This window comes from Halichoeres trimaculatus, unplaced genomic scaffold (genome assembly GCF_033239565.1).
Source record: "Halichoeres trimaculatus isolate MK-OKI-2021-1 unplaced genomic scaffold, fHalTri1.1 fHalTri1_scaffold_19, whole genome shotgun sequence".
In the NCBI taxonomy this organism is placed as follows: domain Eukaryota; kingdom Metazoa; phylum Chordata; class Actinopteri; order Labriformes; family Labridae; genus Halichoeres; species Halichoeres trimaculatus.
Genome location: NW_027437197.1, coordinates 14720242 through 14742974, shown reverse-complemented (window position 1 = coordinate 14742974; position 22733 = coordinate 14720242). Strand labels below are relative to the sequence as shown.

General features: G+C 40.8%; 1 protein-coding gene across 6 annotated transcripts in view; it reads left to right on the top strand.

Annotated features, from left to right (window-relative positions):
* Positions 1 to 22733, top strand: part of il1rapl1a (interleukin 1 receptor accessory protein-like 1a) — a 185570-nt gene that overhangs the window by 108023 nt on the left and 54814 nt on the right. For all 6 annotated transcript variants that reach the window (XM_074694841.1, XM_074694837.1, XM_074694839.1 and 3 more), the window contains exon 6: positions 12875 to 12949. In XM_074694841.1, coding sequence (XP_074550942.1) covers positions 12875 to 12949 — 75 coding nt within the window. The remainder of the gene's footprint in view (positions 1 to 12874; positions 12950 to 22733) is intronic.

Here is a 22733-nt window from a genome sequence, read left to right as displayed (position 1 = left end):
CCCCAGGTGTGTATCCACCTGCCTTGGCTGTTCCCTGCAGTTGACAGGGTCAGCCTGGTCCTCTCGCTCTGACCGAGGAACAGAATGGACGGTGGGCCTCTGGGGCTTTCCACTGAACGTCCCGCAGAGATGGACACCGATTAAAGAGCTAATCCTCTTTCATTACCTACTGTAGGACGAGCTGCTGATGTTCCCATGGTCAGTACTGGCCTTGTCAGGTTACGTTTTTCACGTTTCTGTCAAGTGTCCCGTGTCTCCCTCGTCGACTCTGCCCCCTCGCCATCTGTTTTATCTATTGTATGTTTTTACTCTTTCATTTAGCTGTCATCTTTATCGCCACTGCCCTGCTGGGCTCTGTTATCTGAGGCTCACAGGAAGGTGTGTGCACTGCATGTGTGTGTGTGTGTGTGTTTGCAAGTAGCGTGCAAGTTGTCCTACAGGAGCATGTGCAAATGTTTGCATGTGTTCGTTTATGTGTGTGTGAGCAGGTAGCCAGGGTGTATGCTGATGTTGCACACGATAGACTTTAAGCACAGAGCTGCATTATTGAGTGTGTACAAGCCGTCTGTGAGCCCAGCCTTAATGGAGGAACAGTGTCGAGTACACTCCACCCAATGGGGACATTAAGGTTCACAGTGATATTATCCAAGATACACACACACACACTCACACACACTCACACACACACACACACACACACACACACACACACACACACACACACACACACACACACACACACACACACACACACACACACACACACACGCTGTGCAGGGAAAGGTAGAAGTGTAAGCTGGGTTAAGGAGGCAGAGGGAAAAAGGTTTACCAAGAGGTAAAGAGAGAGCGCTGCAAGGCCAATTCTAGGACAGTAGCAAAGCATGAAAAGATGACAGCTTCAGAGAAAGGGGGACGCTGTTTTACTGAGAGGGAATGAAAGAAAGTATCGCTGTGCGGTGCAGAGAGAGAGGTTAAGAAGAGAGCAGATGAAAAGAGTGAGCTGTTGAGCTCAGAGATGGCACAAAGCTGAGTGCTAAGCACACCCACACAGATTGCTGATGTGTCAATACTTCATCAGGAATGTGGATGAGGCTGCAGAATTCAGCTGAGAGCACAAGGATCTTCTCCTCATCAAGTCCTCCTCCTCTTTGTTTCTCTTTCCTCGCCTCTTTACCCCTGTTCTTTCATCTATCCTTCTCTCCAACATTTCATCTTTGTTTCTCTTCACTTACATCCAAGGTCCCAGCAGCAGAAATGTTCTTACCCATAAAACAAACACAGACATACGCGCGCTACTTGTGTTCTGCCCTCCCATGTATTCATTCCTGTTTGAACTTTGAATAACAACACATAAGCATCCTCACATGCTCAGTCTTTATGTTTCCTCACAGGCACGTAACCCTGTGAAGATCAGAAACGTGCAGCCTGCGCCTTTCCATCTCGCACCTTCTTCCTCTTCTCTGCTCCCTGTTTGTAGTTGCCGTCTTCTCTCTCAGTATATTCATACCATCACGCCTGAGCGCACGCATTTGCAGGGCTTTAAAACAGGCAGACATGCACTCTCGCTTGTAGAGTTACACGTAGACACGGTTCCCTCCTGTGCTCTGTATGGTGAGTTCACTGGGTTTTTCTGATGTCTTTGTTGTGGGAATATAAAACACATTCAAAAGTGTATCAAATATTGAACCCTGCCTTGTAAATCTTGGTTTAAGAGATTCATGTCTTCTGCTTTTAGACATTAGCGCACTAATGGCCGTATTTTCTGCACATGTGACAGTCAGATGTTCTCCTGACGTAAACCCTTTTGTGCATGAATAACAGAGCAGTACTCTTTGATGCTGTTTTTACTTCCAATGCCATGTACAATGACTTAAAGCATCATCACCACAAGTTTGTCAGAAAACTTCGCCAAACTGTGCTTGACCTCATTAGGTCATACTTTTAAATCAGATTCCACAATAAAACATAAGAATCCTCTAACTCACTTCTTTATTCATCACACTTTAGGCAAAATGACCTGATGACACCTTGTTTCTGCTCCTACACCTCCTCACTTCCTGTGTTTGTCAACAAGGAAGTTCCAAAGTGTAAAACTGTTTTTACAAATCCTTTAAAAAATGTATATATTTTTCTCTTTTTTTGCCAATTTGTTGCTTTATAATCCCAGAATATTGAAATATTTTTTTCCTACAAGTTTTTGACGTTTCATTCTCACAAATTTGCTACTAGTCCTCACACATTAACAACTCACAAATTATCTTTCAGGTTTTTCACTTTCCACAACAAATCTGCAACATTATAATTTAGTAGATTAACAACATCCATCAAAAGTTTTCCTTCTGTAATTTCACAAGTTTGTGACTTTTTCCTCACCAACTTCAAAATGTATACTTTCACAAATGTAACCATTTTTCTTCTAAGTTTGATTTTTATTGCAGTTTTTCGCACAAATTTTCTACTTCATTATCCCACAAGTTTTATAATTACTCCAATAATTCTTCAACATTATGCTCCAACAAGTCTCCAAATTTATTTCATTAATTTTCATGATAAAGTAAATTTTATGCTAGCTACTGCAGTACACTTAATGCATCACTGTTACCCAAGACTTAGTTTTAGAAATAAATAAATAAAACAATGGTTTTCTTTTCTTTCAACAAACACTTTTTTGGATTGTCTTGTGTCAGCTTGTGTGGAGAGCATGTATCCAACAGTTTTCTTTCTTTGAATTATGAAGGTTTCTGATCTTATACGGACAAAAAAATAGCTTGAGGGGATCAAACTGTGAGAACAGTTTTTGACTGGAGGCTGTGAGAAGACAAACAGACTCAGCAGCAGACAGTTTGTGAGAGTACTTTGAGTTTGGACTCAACAAACTGAATCCAACAGCTGCAACAATGACCAAAAAATGTTGTTTTTGACTGTTATCAAACAAACATTTTCTACTGATATCAGTCATCTGTGCGGGTCATCTGAAAGTGAATCTGTAAGATAAGCTGTGCAGTATTTCTGACCTTCTACTGTCAGTTACATCTGGCGACCACTGTATGGGATGACCTGCTCCATCAAAACTTGTGCATGCATAAAGAATGGCTTTGGTGCATTTAGCATTGTGATGAAAACAGATTATTTCATCCAATGATGCAAGAGAAAAACACAATTTAAAGTGTGGACAAAAGTCTCAGAACCAGATCTTATCAGAAAAAAAGAGTAAAGTTCACTCAGGAAAGTGCAGACCTCCTCCAGCTCTTGTTTCTGCAGAGGTGTGGACAGGGTTTAGGGATTGCAGTGGAAACCGTCCAGTGTGTATGCATGATGCAAAGAAGCTGAAGAAATTCTGCTGTAACACACAGCACAAAATAAAACCTATACCTACCTCTTCCATCTCAAACTAAGAAGAAGAAGCTTTGCAGGAAGAATGAACTTATTCTGTTTTCTTTGGTGCATTTTGTGAGTATGACGACCCAGAGTGTATGAGAAGAGGTGATTAGTCAAACTAGTCACATGTATGCCACAACAGAAACTGTGGGTAGACACCATTTGTTTCACCAGCTTTTCTTACACTGTACCGGCTCAATCAGGGTAATTATCTCATTTAATTCAATTAAAGGAGAGACAAAGTCATTGTTGTCACTGCGACAGTAATGCAAAACCTGCCCAACATCAGTCATCAAAGCCTCTTATGTTCAGTATAAATATGAGGATTACACCGTGTGTGTGTGTGTGTGTGTGTGTGTGTGTGTGTGTGTGTTTGTGTGTGTGTGTGTGTGTGTGTGTGTGTGTGTGTGTGTGTGTGTGTGTGTGTGTGTGTGTGTGTGTGTGTGTGTGTGTGTGTGTGTGTGCACTCTCATGTGTTTGTAAAATGTTTTCATTTTTCTGCACAACTCTGGTGCTCAGGCTGAGACCATTAAATCTTGAGGGCACCTCTGACTCTCTCATCAGCCTCCAAGCTTTCTGCTCACTATTCTGTAAACAATGCAGCCATAAAAATGCTCCTCATTCATTTCAAACACGCGCCTCATTCCCTGCCTGCGTAATTGAACCTCGTACTGTGAACACAATGCGAGATACTCCATCAACCTGCGTAAAATGTAATCCTCGTTGAGAGTGTGCAGAAACAAATTAAGAGCGTCTTAATGAGGTTACTTCTTAAGTAGAGAATATTATTATACAGTGTGGAGGTGCGTGCTCAGTTCCTCAGTATTTAAGTTTGCAAACACTTGAAACCTGATGTGTGAGGTTGCTTCAGCTAATTGATGTTGGAGTAAAAGACTTCTTGAGGAAAGAGGGTAAATATGTAGGTGAAGGAGCTTTTGGGGAAGTCACTAATCTGAAAAGTCTTTTTTAATGGACTGTTCAGAATGCCAGTTTGTGCAGAAGTAGGGCTGAGGTATCTGACTCCAAGACCTCATCAGGAGATCTTAAAGGTCCTCTAAGTTGTGAGATGGGAGCTCCAGCTGAACAAAAGATCAAATGTAGCCCAGTTTTGGTGGTTTTGGCACCAGCTAAGATATCTCCAACTTGGGCCCAAGTTTCAAACTTAAAAACTTTAAGAGGGGGCATCATGTGTTCCCATAATTTAAACAAGGATGTCTGACAGTATCCTCATAGTTCCACCTCTGACAGGCCTCCTGAGGGATGGCCACCAGAAGGAAGGGGCTTTGTGGTGCAGGGGGGAGCTTGAAAAGACAGCAGCTAAAACAAGCTAGACAAAGGCAGAGGCTGAAATAATGACTTTCTAAAACACCAGTGAGAGAAATACAGATTTTTTTTTAGCTGTAAAATATAAAATGCTTCCCTGGGGGACCAGAGGTCAGATTAAAGACAAAAAAAAAGCTCAATACCCCCTTCTTTACGATCCAAAGAACTATACTCTGGACCTTGCTTTCACCGGTGCAGCTGTCCATGAGTGAATGGGTGATTGAGAGCAATATTGGTTAATCTGTTAAAGCAGATTAAAGCTACATAACAGCCGTCCATTTAACATTTAGCTGCACACTTGAACATGAGAAGCAGAATCGTAGTACACCTGCACCAATCAATAACACATTTTCTCCGTCTTCTCCCTTCAGTCCGTCTTTCTTGATAGCTCCCTGGATTCATCTTCCCCTAATCGTCTCCTCCTTTTTAAGTCCGATTTCTCTTTAATCAGCCTCCATGTTCTACTTATTAGGTAATGAACTGTTAAATGTAGTTTCCATTGGTTAGTTAACATTTCTCACAAATGGGGCAAAGAAGGGACATGCTTTTATTTTCCCTTTCTCTTAACTTCACAAAGATCCAGGCCTCTCAGCTGGAGTCTCGCTTTGAACAGTTTGATCATTGACACGTTTCATCAGTGGATGAGGGGGCAAAAGAGGAAGTTTGTTGCAAAGTGAAGCTAAGTGAATTTTGGGACATTGCTTTGTCTGGCAGGTGGATGCCAAAGACAAAATGTAAGACCAGAGTTTTGTCTTACAAAAGCAAGGCTGATAGTTTTTTTTAGCTGACTAGTAATTGGTTCTGCCTATCAAAAAACTACTGTTTTGTGTCTCACATTTCTCTGTCACATTTTAATATTTTCCAAACAATCTTGGAAGCAACAGCTGTTAGCCTCTGAAATAGACAGCCAACATTTCAAGGCATCCAACTTAGCCAGTGGTTAGCTCCAAAGGATATTGTTAAATTCTTTCTTTTTGATTGTCTGCGAATGTTTACAATAAGATGAGTTATTAAAGAATGGAGAATGGATTTGGGGCAGATTGTTAGCTCTGATTGCACAAGGGACTTCTGTCTTTTGAGATAAATTGAAGCTTAGTTAGTTGGTTAGTTGGTATTATGTCTCTAAATTGCTCATAGTTATTTATTTAAGGTTGGCTAAACCCCTAGTGGCAGCCAGCATTGCATCTTACCATCTCCTCTGGTTTCCACAGTCCTATTTCGCTGGGTCTAATCAATGCCTGAGAAGAGCACACTCCTGTTGCTTCCATGTCAAAGCCCTCCACTCTTGCCGGCAGCAGATCTCACAAAGCACTACAGTACTGGGCAGTAAGGGCGCGTGATATGGTTTAGGATGAATATAAGTGCCTTTATTGGCTTCCTGTGGATGACAGCACCCAGTGTCTCTCATGGGAGAAATGGTCGGTTGTGGAATTAAATTCTGTATTCTCTGAGGTGACTTCATAAGGGAATCATACAGGCTGGTTATTGCACCATAAGGAACGTAATGAAACCAGCTCAAAGATGACAAGCACACAGGGGAAGGTCACTGTTAATATATGGCCTGAAAGAGGAGGAAGGTATGGGGAGGTATTGGAGTCTTGCAGCCATGGAGGAGAACTGAGGCTCTACTCAAGCTAAGTGCTCTTAGCCTCATGGGGGCTTTCTGTTTGCTCAAGTCTCCAACGGTCTGCTCTTGCCTTTTCTTTACTAGCCGGCTGCTTTTGTTTGTGGAAGAAATATTGAAAAACCTTTGGGAGACAATTTCCTGAGACCAAAGGACAATGCAGTCCTGTTTTCACAACTTCATATGAGAATACATGTCTGTGAATAAGCACTGTTCCAAATATTCTCCACGTGCCAGTAATTTATACATCTGATTTGGTCTTATTTTCACCTTTGTCACCAATTTTCTGGTGGCAATTCCTCTCTTGCAAATCCTCTACAAATTGAATGACTAACAGGAAAATAACCCAGTGATCCAAGTATCTCAGCTCCATCCTTAATTCATTAATTTGCTGTTTCCCTACAGTCACTCACCCAGAATAATCCATCCAGAAAGTCCAGTGAGCTTTTCCGCCACCAAGCAGAAATGGGATTGTGGATGACTGATCACAAAGCTTATATCCACACAGTCTGCTGTGCTAGTGTGTCCACATGTTGGCCTGCAGGCACGCACACACACACACACACACACACACTCAAAGCTTGATTCAGCCTCTTTTTAATAGCACTTAAAACCTCCTCAAAGTGAACCATCTGAAGCTTTAAAACTTCAAATAACATGCCAACAATTACTTTTTTACATGCATGCTGCAAAAACAGGTTTATAAATCCATTCCACATGCTACACACCTCACATGTTTCATACAACCCAAACAAAACAAGCCCATCATCTGTCCTCTGGTTGAAAAGTTAACAGAGATACTTTGTGTCACCTTCTGAAATTCGTTCAGCCTGGTTTGCTGCAGAGAATAGACAATGCGTCTGCCCTGAGGATACGTAGACATCAATGTTTCAGAGCGAATCATTGATCCCAGAGCATAAAATTTGCAGAAGCACACCAGCCCGGCCGTTCTGCTCCCCTAAAGACACATCTTCATGCGGGAGATATTAATTGACTCTGCTCACAGACGACCATGTGATGTGGTACATGTCATATCTGCACAGTATCAATGCAGAAAAGTTCATATGACTTAAAAAACAAAACTGGCTGCAGCTTCTGCAGCTTTTCAAGTTTATATTTTGATGTTGTGCAGCACTACGACAGTTGATGACAGGGAAAACAACACAAGGTTGAATTTATTAAGATAGCAGTTTTGTACTAGTTTTAGCAATAAATGATACTGAAAAAGACACTCATACTGATAGTTGAAGAGGGGCTATAGTGATATTTCTTTTGTCTTTATTCTGTCCCTCTGGCACTCCATCTTTACATGATTTCCAGCTTAAATTAATCACAATTTTTCTCTTACTGTTTTATAAAACCCTTATTTCAGCCTCTGTCTGAAACTCTTCATTTTAGTTGCTGTCTCCTTAAGACTCCCCGCTCCACAAACCCCCCTTCCTCTGATTGGCCAGCCCTCTGTAGGCCTGTAAAGGGAAGAGCTATTTGCAGACCTTGGTGTTTGAAGCACACTGATCCAGTTAGTTATGAACCAGGGAGATGATCCTTATGTGATGACCTCAAGTTGTTACATCACACCTCAAGTCTTGAAAAGGTCCAATGAAGATCTCGGGCAGACAGATTCTGAGATTTCTAAGACATCTATCACACTGGAATCCAGTCAAACGATCCTTTCACCAACAGATATTTGTGACTTAGATGTGACACGTATCTTTTTTGTTTGTTTGCAGTATGTCCTTTACATACAGAGTTTAAAATAAGGTGTGAATCTAACCTCGACTTTTCCACTGCTAATCACAGTTGACAAACGGAAAAACAACACATTTTTTTCTTCTAATGGTTTCACAACCTTTCACTGCATTAACGGCTCACTGAATATATCTGCATGTTTAATCACCTGTTTATAGCCACGCTTGCTGTCTTCTACACTCAGCGTGGTAATGGCTGTCAGAGACTTTTTTCCCTTTGTGAGGAGCGTCTCCTAATCCTCCACATTTTATAAATGGTGTCCCCCTCCTGAACCGTGATAATTGATGTATTTCCCATAAAGGAATGGTAATTAAGATAATGAGATTTTCAGAGGCAAGTGTAGCATGCCAAAACGAGGGGGAGCATGTTTCTTGACTGGTTCACTTTAGCTTTATAAATGCTCCTCTTTTGTTCTCTGCATTTTTGCCAGCTCTTCCTCTTCTTCTCCTATCTGAGTCCTCCTCACCACATCTGCCACCCCTCTCCTCTCCCATGCACAGCTTGTCCTCATTTGTTTGCCCACTGCATAATTGGCTATAGGATCACCCATTGTGTAATTATGTATAGCAGTTTGATATGTAATTAAAATTGTATCAGTATCTTGTGTAATTTGTGCTGTGATTACCTATTAACAGTGCAAACAGTTGTGCCTAAAAGCCCGTGACCGCCCCTCTCATAGATGTCACTGAGCATCTCCGTCACTATTTACATACCAGCAGGTGTGACGTCTGTGTAGAAGAAACACTTCTCCAACAGGTCGTCACAAGGACACATCTCTGTGGTATGAAGGGGAAATGTATTTTCAGATAAGAATGGAAACATCACACAGGAATAAGAGCAGCACAGCGGGGCATTAGATGTAAGTGTCACATAAAGATACAAAGCATTTCTATTACAAAGAAACCTAACAGAGCAAAAGTGTGAAATGACTGAGAGACTCTAGGTCGAAATGGCAGTCATACCAGGACTAACTACCAATCTATTACCCAAATAACACATTAACAAATATATACGATAGCTTACCTAGGAGGCATGATTTAAATACAAAACCATGTTGCACATAATATTTAAAGTAGAAATTAAACTGTAAATAACACCAAAAACATGATTATCATTTATTTATTTGCATGATAAATTGATATTGAAATATTGCACAAAGTGAAAAAAGATATTCAAAAAAATTCCACCTGGTGATGAACAAAATAAAGTCTTTAGCGATAGAAAGTCCAATTATAAAGGATATTAAATTAAAAAAAAAAAACCTATTGATAAAAAGTAGAGGGAGACTGATTAATCAGCCAGACTAAATAAGTAATCGCTAACCAATCGCTTCACCTAGCAAGGGCAACCGATAAATCATCCCACTTGATTTATGTACCCCATTGGATTAATCATGCAATGGCAACCGATTAATGGACCTCAACTGATTTACCAATCCTAACCGACTAATTGGGTAAGCACAACCAAACAATCAATCCCAGCCTATTAATCTATCTTGGCTAATTAATCTACCCCAAATAATAAATCGAGCAAAGGCAACTTAGTAATCGACCCCAATTTATTAATCGATCCCAAGCGATTAATCGGGCAAGGGTAAACGATTAATTGATCCCAACGATTAATCTACCCCAACCAAGTAACCTGTACAATTTATGGCAACTACTTGTTGCCATAAATTTGCATCCTAAATGACAGCTTACCAAACCTATAACTGTTACTATCTTAGGTGTAATGTGTATTCTGTTATCTACATTTATGCAGTTTAATACATAAACTATGTTTTTAAATTTGAAGCTCAATGTAGTATTACTGTCAATATTAAAAATCCATGGAAATAAATACTTTTATTAAAAGCATCAAAATCAACACAATTAATAAGAAGTGAAACTATCTTGAGCATTGCACATGATCATTATTAAAAAAACAAAAACACTGCTCAGATAAAGAAAAATGTATACATAAACATTACATTAACAGTCGATGTAGATTCCTACAGCATTAAACCAAGCACTTGCCAGTTTTGTCGACTGGACAAAGCACTTCACTGCACATCACTTCCCTATGTGAGAAGACTCAGCAAATTTTCACAGCTTCTTTCTCCAAAATAAAGACACCAAAACAGAGCAGGGCTTTCAAAGTGCTTGTTAGTGCATCCTTGTAATAAGGCTGAAGAAGAGGGCTTATGAGGACACTCTAAGGAAACATCTTAATGATAGCAGCAGGCTACAAAAAAAAAAAAAAAACCTTTTCAAATTCGCCAAAAAATAATGAAGAGTGCCTGAAAGGTCCAGGAGTAGTTCTTCTGTTCCTTTTCAATGAAGTCCTTTATAACTGGTGTTAACAGTGCAAGATTACCTTTTAACTCTTCAGTTCATATGATTTAAAGCCTTTGTGCATCTCTGTTTCAAGATCCTCTCCTTAAAAAGTCTAGTATCATGACTTATGATACATCAACAAACTCCATCTTTGTATTTAACGTTACAGTCACTGCAGCAGAAATGCTCGAGTTCTGCATTTGAAGTTCTACAGTCTCCAATCATAACAGACACGTCATGCTTGCCAGTAGAGGAATGTGGGATATATTGAGCTTAACTTGCCCTAATTTTGATATCATGATGTAATGCTGGAGCAACAAATATGTTGCCATAGGTTTGAATGGATTGTTATGTGTTCCAACTCAAAATCAACAGAGAAGCAGAAACAAATGTCTGCAGAGCTCCCTATGAGAAAACATGACTCACAGCAAGACTCGATGGACATTTCTATTTGACTATTATTTGAGGTATTTCATCCAGCCACTTACATAGATATGTAGCTCCTGACTCTTTTATTTTATCACTGTTTCACCCATTAGTCCGTTAAAGCCTCTTTTGAAGGTCCAAATGGCAGCTTGTAATGGAGGTGCTGTTTAATCCCACTCCATGCTCAATATAACTCCACATGGGGCCATACTTTATAAAGTTACCATTAATATCTACTGAAAAAAGGAAAGAACAAGACATCTCAGGCCATAAACTCAGGAGGATAAGGTTCACTGAGGTCACAATTCAAGTAGGAGTGGCACATAATGCATAGATTTTTTTTTTACACCTGGAAGAATGCAGGAATATGGCACTTTAGCGTTGGTTTTACCACAGAAACCAAAACACTGAATCCTCTTTTTATAAGTTAAGCAAGTGTAGTTTACAGATCTGCAGCTTGGCCTGAACTTCTAGTAGCATCAGGAAGCTTTATTGTATTTTATTTTTACCCTAGGGTCCCTTGAGATTGCATTCTCTCTTACGGGATTATTTGTGATTTATATTTTAAAAAAATTAACAGAATAAAGAAAGGGGAAATGCAAGTAGAAATTCACAATGAAAAGTAAAGGCAGAGATAAACTTTTTTTTTTCTTTTTTAGTTTAGCAGACTGAAGTTAACAGTTACAACTCTTAATAACTTTTTAAAGCAAACAAGACAATTATTTTACACTGCAGCGACTCAAAATGAATGAAACATTCAATTCAAAGGAAGTCACACCTTCTAGTATTGGAATAACTTTTTTTTTTATTTCATGGGTGTCCACTTGAGACTCACTGTGAACACCACATAAGACCAGCTTCAACTGGGCCGCCTTATTGGTTTCTGTGTTGATCAGAAGTAAGGTTGAGTCAGCATTTTAAACACCAACCACTGTTTGGCTTGAAAATATTTGTTTGGAGTGACATCACTGAGACTTTACCCAGGTTTTATGTATTGTGTTAAAAAGGAGGTTATTTTTTCATTATTACTATTGAAAAGTAGTACTTAAAGTGTATGTATGCCCCATGTCCACAGGGGGTGCCAAAATTTACACAACCAAAAGTTCCTTACTGAAGCTTTAATTGCCTGACTCTACTTTGATGCACTTTAACCTCATCTCAAGGTAACCTTTACCTTTGAAATGAGCCAGAAGTGCATTATTATAACACTTCTTTCAGTATTTTGGAGAGCTGAAAGTACTTTGCGTGTGATTTAAAACATCTGATTTTTCTGGTGCAGCAGCTCGTTGACTGGGGTAAGCTTAAACTACTTTTTAAAGAATTAAAAGATCAAAGGCTGGTGAAGTGTTTCTGAGTGAGTGCCTCATAATGGAAACATCTGACACCTCCATTCTCCCCTTTTGTTACTTTTTAGTCATCTACATACAGCACAAGACCCTCTGTTCTCTTAACCCTTGCACTACAGAGTGTTCAGCCTTTCCCTCTGAACACACAAACGCTTTTAACAACAATAAAACAGCAGCGTGTTCAGACAGTCCCCAGAGGAAGGACTTAAGCAGCAGGTCTGACATCTGCCGTATGGATGATTAGCATCATTAGAGCATCAGCTGCTCCCTCACACACACACACACTTACACTCACACTCACACACTAACACACACTAGGATGGCTCTTTAGAAACACATAACGCCCATGCAGATTAAGTGGTGCCATGTTTTAGGCAAAGAGGTGATTAATTTATAATGAAAAGTGGGTCAGACGGATGGTACTTAAGGTCCATAGACAGTAGAGAGCAACACGTCTGCTCACAGAGAAAGAGCAAGTTAGGAGAGGAAGAGGATGAGTGTTTGTTCATGCTGAAGAGGATACAGTCGGCAGATAATGTCTGTGTTCAAAGGCTAACAAATGTCTTAAACAGGAAGCTTTGAGAAGGTGTGAACAAAGTGCACAAAAGATGCTGGATAAAAATAGATCTTCTTTACTCCTTTCCTCAAAGAGCGAGTTTGTCTTTATGTTCCCTTTTCCCCGTTTTTAAATTTCTCTTTTTTCTCTCTTTCAGCTCCTTTGACCGACAAGCCGCCAAAGATCCTGTTCCCCTCCGAAAACAAGATTAGCAACATGGAGCTGCAGCTAGGTAAGAGCATCATGGGATTTCCTCCAGCTGCACTCGCTACTATCTGTGTCGTTCTCCAAAATGACAGCAAATGGATGACTTTACAAATCCTCTCCAACACACCTCCAGGCACTGAACGTAGATTGATGATGGCACTTTTATTTTTCTGGAGGAGCGGTGAACACAGAAACAATTGTAAAAGTGTTTTCCATGCATGCAAATGGTTGCTGCTGATGGTCCCCGAGGCTGTTTTGTCAACAATGAAGAGCCCATATGGTGCCAGGGTTCCGTACGCTGGCTCGCCACATGGACAAGCGGCTGCTTTCACTCGCCGTTGTTTGTCTTCTTTGACGTGGGGTCACGGCGAGCTCTACCATGTGTGCATGTGAGCGTGTGTGCGCTCGTGTTTGTTTTCTCTGTGTGACAGCATATTGCTTGATTTCTGGGCACAGGCGGACGTCCACATGGTGCTTGCCACTCCGTGAATGGGCTTATGTGTCCATCATGGTGAAGCTGATCGGACAGGACTGAGAGGTCTGGGGAAGCAGAGGAGGATTGGATGAGAATGTGACAGACAGAGAGAGAGGGGGAGAAAGAAAGAGACAGACGGAGGGGAGATAGAGAGACAAAGAGGGTGCAGCTGAGAGGCTACCTTTTGTCCTCCGTCTGATGCTGTTTGAAACCAGGTAGTTCATTTAAAATGCCTCCACGCTTGGCTGATCAAGAGTGAAAAATTGCTGCTGTTGATAAACTGACAAGTACGGCCTCCTGTGTCGACACTCTTAAACTGGTTGCATGAACAGGCTGCACAATTTGAGACCCTGTGGACGTTTGTGTCGTTTGTCTTGATCTTGATTAAGGAAGGGTTTGTCTCGTCCTTTAAAACTTTAGTCGCAATTACTCCAAACTTCACCACCAGTTCTGTCTCATGCTGTGTGATGGAGTGGTTTTGTGTGTCATGGAGACCGAGTCTTTGAGGCTCTAAGCTATTTAGTACTGGCTTCAATAGAGCTGCAGAGCCAGACACACTTTCTTAACCCAGGAAGCCAAACGGGAGCCATGAAGATGAGTGCAAGAAAGAAAAATGTTTGTCTGAGTAAAATTGTAAGAGTTGGTGGATTTGATCATCTACATTTGATAATTTCTTCAAATCTTAGAGAATATAGAGAACAACCAAAGTTGTTGTGCTCTCAAGCAACATTGGTTTAAAGAAAGACATGACTCTGCAGTGGAAGTCACCGCATGAACTCAAAAGCACTTCCAAATAGCATCGTCTATGAGCACAATTTACTTATGCATCCCCAATTTCAGGTTCAAGCTTTAGGATGCAAAAAAGAAATCAGATTTAAACATGATCCAGGAACAACAGAGACTTTTTTGGGCCTGAGATAGTTTAAGATGGACCGAGGGTAATCAGAAAAGTACGGTGGAGGCTTACAGCTGAAATGCACCAGATGCATCTTCAGTTTGTCTCTGCCCTGTCAGAGCACCAGATCAGATAGATGTCCATTCAAGTAAATGTGTCATCTTACACCGTTGCGGTCCTAATACACAGCCGTCCTATTTTTGCCAGATGCCAGAGCTATGATGCGTCAATCCACCATAGAAGAGATCAAGCAGGACAGGAAGTAGGATCTACCTAAAAACACCCAGTGACCTTCAAAATAAAACAAGCTGTGTCAAAACCGGATTGTATTTTGCTTGACTACAACAACAAACACGGACATGATCAGCAGAGTCATACTAGGAGTCAACAGGCTTAAGGTTTTACAGCTCAACATGAATAAAGAGAAGCTTATTAATGGAGTGGGAAGCTCAGGAACTCCTCAACTCCAGCTGTCCGTCAGTCACGAGGCTTGCTGGGCAGAACACACAGCCCGTGTTGACAAGCTGAGTTGACAACCATAGTCAATACGCATCCGAGCAGGACTGGACAGCAGATGTATCTGGTGTATTTAGGATGTTAAAAGTTACACTTAAAATAAGATGTAGAGAAAAAAGATGTCATAAGAAGATGCTAATGTCATATTTTTATGTAAATTAAGTTTTAATATCAAAAGAATTCAGTCACAAATTGCATGAGAAAAAAATAAGTATGGCCTTTGGTTAGTCTGCATTTTATTTTGAAGGGACATATAGATAGAGCATCCTGCAGCATGTTGGGAACTTATACTTTATTATAGATATCATTAAAAATAAACACTGTTAGCTCTTTGGCACCACAGTTTTAGTTTGTATTCTGGTGAAAGAATGTTTTTAAACGTCTCAATTTTTCTTCCAACCCAACCCTAGAGCTCTCTGGGGTCATTATGTCAAACTTGACTAAACTCCAGGAGCTGTTTGACATTATACAACCAGCTAATTGGCACTTCCTGTGACAAGTTAACCCATCCTGATGTACCGAGGAGTTCTCCGCTAATGGTGTGCCACAGTAGCAAAAAAAAGAGACATAAGTAAAGACAGATAGTCAGAAAAAGCGCATGTGATGCCGTGCAGCAGACTCCCAGCAGAGTTTCTTAAAGCAGAGACACCGAGGTAAATATTTTACAGCCGGGCTCCATTTTGTGTGAGGAGAAGTTGTCTCTCCCTGCAGACGAGAGTTTTCGCTTTTATTTAGCTTTATTTATTTATTCTCCTCTTCCTTAATATTTGTTGAGTCATGCCCTAAGCAGCTTTATGGAGCAACGTGGCTGATTTATAGTGGGGAGAACGTGCACAGAGAGGAGCTGTTCCCTCATGGGTGAGTGGGAGATAGAAGAAAGGGAAAGAGAGAGATGGGATCCAGTGGAGGCTATAGATGGGCAGTAAAATCAGAGCTGTAAGCAGAGAGATAAATCTGCAAACACTGCTGGGAAACCAAGCCCCACTTTATCTCCTCGCCTGCTGCAACCAGTGCGCGTCTCAGACGGACACCCTCACGAGCGGCTTTACGCAGCAAACACACAGGCAGACATTAATAAAACACATGTATGTGTAGCAAGCAGCAAGACACGCAGAGAGAAAGAAGAGGGGTCACAGAAGTTTGCAGAGTGGAGGAGAAAGAGAAGAATTGGTTGCGAGAGGAGGATGATGGGAAATGGAGACAGGAGCAGGAGAGGGAGTTGGTCCGTCTCAGGAGGGAGAGGAGGGTCTTGTCAGCGCGTCCCTTCTTCTGCTCTCCTGGCATGTGTCTGCCACTGTGTCCCTTTTTCGCTGAAGGGCCAAAATCCCACAGCTACAGATGCTGTCACTCAGGACTACACACACTGAACAGCAGCGTGTGTGTGCCTGTGTGTGTGTGTGAGTGCTATCATCCCAGATTCGCAAGGTTTCAAGGGCCTCAAGGGTCCTGAGGGAGGTGTGACTGTGTGGATTCTGAAATCAGGCCTGTTTTACGTCACATAGTTTACTTCTGCACTTGACATTTCTGTTTCCAAAGGAGGCGAAAAAGCGAGGTGTGTGTAGGAGTGTTTTTTGGAATTTTGGTCTGCAGCCATCCTTTTCCTCCGTTTGCCAGATTTACTGCTGTCCCCCAGTGGTGAGTTGGTGCAGTCCACTCCTGCAGATTAGGAGGATGATTCATATTGTGGGGTTTGAATTTGTGCCTCTGCTGCGTTGCGTTTGGGCTCGTGAGACTGTGAGCTGTGCAGTAAACACACACATTCACACAGTATGAGGCATAATACACACACTGCTCTTGGTTTAAAACACACACACACACACACACACACACACACACACACACACACACACACACACACACACACACACACACAGACTCACTGATTTGGTGTTGATTCCCTCGGGATGATTCGTCATGGATTCGACACCCTGGAGGACGGGCTGCAGGGATTCGACTCACGCTTACGCAGCACTCCACCCTGAAAATATCTATTCCTCTCTACTTCCCTCTTTCACGTACACACACACATACATACACACACACTCACACACACACACACACACACACACACACATGCACGGATGTTTTCACACATGCCCCTTTCTCTACTTGGGGTTGTAGGTCACACACACACTCGGGGCGCAGTTTCTCAGTAACTGTGGGATAATTGTAACTGATAGAGGATTTTACTGTCCCCCAAAGCCAGCAGATGGGTGCACTCTAGTGGAAAGGAATTAGAATCAATTATTTTAGAGAGCAGGACCCAACAGCACCCAAGGGCTGAAAGAAGGACTCTGCAGTTAACTCACCCCAGGACTTAATGGTTTTGCTTGGCACAGCAGGTTTCTGCCTACAGAGTATGTGTAAAAAGTGTGTGTGTGTGTGTGTGTGTGTGTGTGTGTGTGTGTGTGTGTGTGTGTGTGTGTGTGTGTGTGTGTGTGTGTGTCTGTCTGTCTGTCTGTCTGTCTGTCTGTTTTTTTACAGGTACAGGTTGTAGTTACCAGTAGGTGGGGACATAGGAGTTGCGAAATGAATACTGATTAAATCAAAATAAACATCTATTTGGGCAAAAGAACAAAAATTTTAATGTCTCTGAAAGAAAAGAAGAAAAGAAGATGAGCTTTTCGTGCATGATCTCCAATTGATGAGGCTAAAATAACAGGAAAGGGTCCAGATAGACTGTGTGATACTTGGGTGGTATGGGATTAAAGAGGGTATTCTCTAGGTTGAAGTACCTCTGTGTTGCCAACCAGGTTCAAGACACTGTCAAAAAAAAGCAGAAACCTCTGGCAATGAGAAAAGAAGTGGACTGTACAAACTGTACAACTATGCAGATGACACTCAGATCTATGTCTCACTGACAGCAGGAAAACCTGTTGATTCACTGTGCTACTGCATCCAATAGATCAGTGTGTGAATGCAAAACATTTTTCTCCAGCTAAACTCAGACAAAAAAACGAAATCATTGTCTGTGGCCCACAGAAACAAAGATGAGAAGAGAAAGTGTTATTAGCCACCTCGAGATGCTCTCCCTAACTGTTAGTAACAGAACTGTCAGAAATCCAGGGATAATACCTGAACTTTAACAGCCATATTAAATCGATAACATCAGCAGCTTTTTACCATCTAAAAAACATCAGAAAACTCAAAGAAGCAGTGTCTAAAAACTAAAATCTCTCTTACAATGTTCAAATTCAGGAACAGGTCTTAGCTTGGCATATGACCACTATTTTTTTTTTTTTTTAATTCTGCACTTCTTGCTTCAACTTTCATTAATACATTTTATGGAATGATTCCTCAAGTGTCCACTTGAGGCTGGGTCTAAAACTATAGGAAACCAGATGAACGCCAATTAAAAAAACTGATGTTAATACACAACTGTACAGGGGGTTTTGAATCATTACTATTGAAGCTATTAAGGTTTTGAGTTCGCCTCACACAGCAGCTGTTAGTGAGGAGGCTCAAAACCAGCCTCAAACCCAACAGGTGATGCCATGGAGATTATATCTACAGATATTTCACTGTCTAGACTGCACTCCTGCGTCATTTTCCAACAGCAGAGACTTTAATCCTCACATCCTAATGAGGTTGCTTTGAACATGAAAATATATATTTTATAAAAAAAAAAAAAAAGAAAAATAACAAAGGCCAAAATGCAAAACTCAAGACTTCAAAACACTGATCTGAGCCCAGGTCATTTTTATGGCCTATGTGAAGACTTCAAAGAGCCATCAAAGCCCTTTTTGAATCCCCTTTGACTCCAAAACACTGAAAGTGAAATTATTTCCCAGCAATCTGAAAAGCCACAACACAAAACCATTGTAGTTGTGTGGTGTGGTTAAAGAAAGGGTCTGAGTTAAAATTATCATTTAGGTCTCATGTCCTGGCTTGACATTAATAGACATGTCTTAATACTTCTCAGTATCCAAACTTTTCAAATGATTTGGCCCTTATCAAGATTAAAATTCTTAGATTGAAATGTATTAAGTGTTTTTCTTGTTTTTATATTTGAAGTTTTGTCTCAGGGGCTCTTAAAACTGTAAAGGAATAAACTTGTTTCAAGATTCATTAACACCCTTAAATCCGATGATTTAAGACTAACTCATAATAAATCAGTTGAAAACACATTTTAACCATTTGAATGGCTCGGATTTGCACAAACAGGTGTTGTGAAAAAATGTCAAAGAGACACCACAAGGAAGTACAACACCTGATGCTGGAGCACATCCTTTATGCACAATACTATTTCAGAAACAACATATTTTTACCCAAACACTTTCATGAAACAGAGAAAAAAAAATCTAACTCTGAGTCATTTTACAGAAGTAAATGGATTTGTATGTGTCTCTGGTCATCTATTTGTGAGCATGAGGAGATTTATTTTACAATCTAAAACAAACACCTAAAGCTTATTGTAGATTTAAAATTATTTACAGATTTCGGGCCATGTTAATTTAACTTGTATCAACTTGCTTGGAGAGATAATTTCACTAGTTTCAAGAAATGTGTTTGTTGAGTTTAGTGTTTTTGTCTTGTTTTCAGTTCCCTTTTTTACAGTGCACATAGCAGGAATTGTGACGATATTTAGTAAAGTTTTCTATGTAGCTTTACAGTGCTGGCAAGCAGTAAATAACTGAGTGTATCCTTGTTTATTGATGATCACAAACCAACGAGGTTAAACAACAACTGACATGATTGTGATGTTGATTGTTGAAGACTTAAAGACAACATCTGCTGCCAGGGAAATAAAAAAAATGTTCTTTTGAGAGATAAATGACAACCTTGGCGCAGAAGATGGACTAAAGAGAGCAGCAGTCTGCCATTAAAACACGTTAGCTAACACCAATGAGGACATCTAAGTAGTTAGTCTGAAGTAAGCAGAGTTTATTCAAGGTTTCAGTAAGTTTGGTTCTTGTGTAACACACCTCTCCCCTACGTGATTCTGCTGCTGTAGTGTTTTTAACAGTCTGTGACAGACGTTGTCCCACCCTGATCCTTTCTCTCTGCTTCCTGTCCCTGAAAACCTCCATCTTCCTCCTCCTCTTATCATGGTAACACATCTCTGCTGCTCTGCACACCAGCAGTGAAAGGCTTTCCTTGTTTTATTCTATTCAGATGGAAACCCTCCAATCAGTGGATTCTGTTGTGTAAGCAAAGAGAAGCCACGCAGGGTTTTCATGCTGAGTTCAACTTTGGGGAAGTTTGAGTTTAAACTAGATGTGAGCCTGATATTCTGCTGTATTTACTCTTCACTGAAACCTGTGAATGAATCATTCTGCAGGTGCTGCTTTTCCTTTCCTCACTTTGATTTCACCTGTAAATACATGTGGTGTTCTCTCACTCTAATAGTGAGGTAAATAATAACTGGATATCCACTGGTCACATTAGATAGATCGATGGATGCAGTATGATCACATTAGAAATCTTTTTGCTCCTCTAACAGCTCAGTTTTCAGTCTGAGCTAAAGTCTAACCCTTCATCCACTTCCCTCCCCCTCTCTTCTATCCGTCTCTTCATCCCTTTATCCCTCACCTCTCCTCTCTCCTCTCCGCCTCACACATCATCGACCTCTGGCTGTCTGAAGATTTGAGGATTTGTGAATGAGGATGTTCTGATTTTCCCAAAGTCTGCTGAAGCCTCCCTCTGTCTTTTTCCCCCCTCCTTTCTCCCCTCTCCTCGCTTCTCTTTTCTCTCCCTGTAAGAAATAAAAGGTCTGGGCTAAAAACTGAAGGCTGTGTTGCTCTGAAACAGCCAGCTGTGACACCAGACATGTCACCTTTCCATTGAGAGGGGTGAAATTGAAATTGACATTACTCCAGAGAGTTACTAAAGGTCAAAGCAGAGTCACTTCTCTAAATTACTTTCTGACTCTCTCTCTCTCTCTCACACACACATACACACACACACACACACACACACACACACACACACACACACACACACACACACACACACACACACACACACACACACACAATGGTGAACAAAGTACGTTACAGCCCTACTTGTGCAAACCTAACACCAGTTGTTTGAATAGAAAATCATCTAAAAAAAGTTTCTTTTTTTAAGACATTTTTATTTCAAGACACTTGACAAGTACAGTTTCTCTTACCCCACTGGCAGAAATTTTAGACAATTCAAGTATGATGTTAGTCTTTTCAAACCTTGGAATATTGCTCATGATGTCTTGTTGACATTTCACAAAAAAAACAAGGAACAAACATTTGCCTTTTAAGACTTTGGTATTTGCAAATTTCTTCTTGTTGTTCTTCTTCTTGTTTGATTTCTTTTTCTTGTCACCCCTTTTTATCTTTAGCTGTTCCTCCTCGTCATCTTCCTTTGTATCCTCCTATCCTAGTTTTTTCTTTTATTTCTTTGTCCCTTCTTTTTGCCGTCTTGGACCCTTTTTCAAATCAACACCTACACTCCCCCCAACGCGACCAAGTGCAGTTTGTAATAAGCCAAACTCACTCCTGTGTGAATTCTTCTACATCAGGGCGTAAGGTATAATTACAGCAGCAAGATTTGGGACAAACTTCCCTTTCTCAGGTGGGAACAGGATCTGTGTGTTGCCATGGTTTCACAGCAGCGTCTTGAGGAGATGCTGCTGTGCACCAGCGAATGATGCATCAGTAAAAGGTGAACTCTTTTTTTTTTTTTACGTATCTAATGCGTTCTGTAAAAAATCCTCAGATGAATTATATTCCTCTTCAATAAACTATATCAGTTTTATCTAATTATCCTTTAGTGTAAATTAATTTCATATGGTAAACCCTCTTTTAGGATGCACAAACAGAGGGGTAGTGGGCAGGGAGAGTGTGTAGTGGCTGCTTTGGAAAAGACTCTTCTTCACCTTCTTTTTCTTCTTCTTTTCCTTCTCCTATTTCTATTATGACATTTATACGCCAGTTGTCATCCTTCATATTGCATTACTGCGAAGGATCCGAACTACCAAAGGATCCGAAAGTGGAACTTTTGCACCAGTTAAACGTGTGTAAATGAGCACAAAGATCTCATGCAAACTGTTAAATAGTACACTATCTGCTCTGCAGAGAAAATATCCTCTCTGTGCGCCAGTGTCCATCCATTTTCTTAACCCCTTAGGGGTTGCGGGTGGTCGGAGCCTATCCCAGCTGGTATTGGGCGAGAGGCGGGGTACACCCTGGACTGGTCGCCAGCCAATTGACGGACAGTTCAGAGTGACCAGTTAACCTGGTGAGCATGTTTCTGGACTGTGGGAGGAAGCCGGAGTACCCAGGGAGAACCCACGCATGCACAGGGAGAACATGCAAACTCTACACAGAGAGGCCCACCGGCCAAGATGGGAATTGAACTGGTGACCTTCTTGCTGTGAGGCTTCAGCGCTACCTGTTCCGCCACTGTGCAGCCCTGTGCGTCAGCGTGTTGTGCATTAGTTTTTACCATAACTTTGTGGCTGCTTAGATGTCACTAGCCGAGAAAATGATGCACAAGCCACAACCTATTCTTAGTGAATCCCCCTTCAGAATTTAAAACCGAGTTTCCTTTTCCTTTTGGTTTAGGAAAAAAAAACATCAGACCAGACAAAAACAAAAACTGTAGAAGATGTATTGTATCATTGTATTTCTGTTCCTTATGTGTCTGAGTGTGATGTTATGTCTGTCTTTTGTGAGAGACTGTAATAATAACTTTAGGTCATGAACTTGAAGTACAGGTGGTTCAACTTCACTTTTAATGATTTCAAACAGGAGCATATTGATTGAATTAAATATTATCTCTCAGTAGAGGGTTTGTCCTTTTCAGTTAACTAAATAATAGTATCACTATATTTAATGACGGGGCAGAGGGGCCACAAAGCACTTTCCCAATTGGCCATACAGATAAGCTACATTTTCAAATGATAAATGACTTATTTTTAGCTGAACACAGGAGAAAAATCAAAGA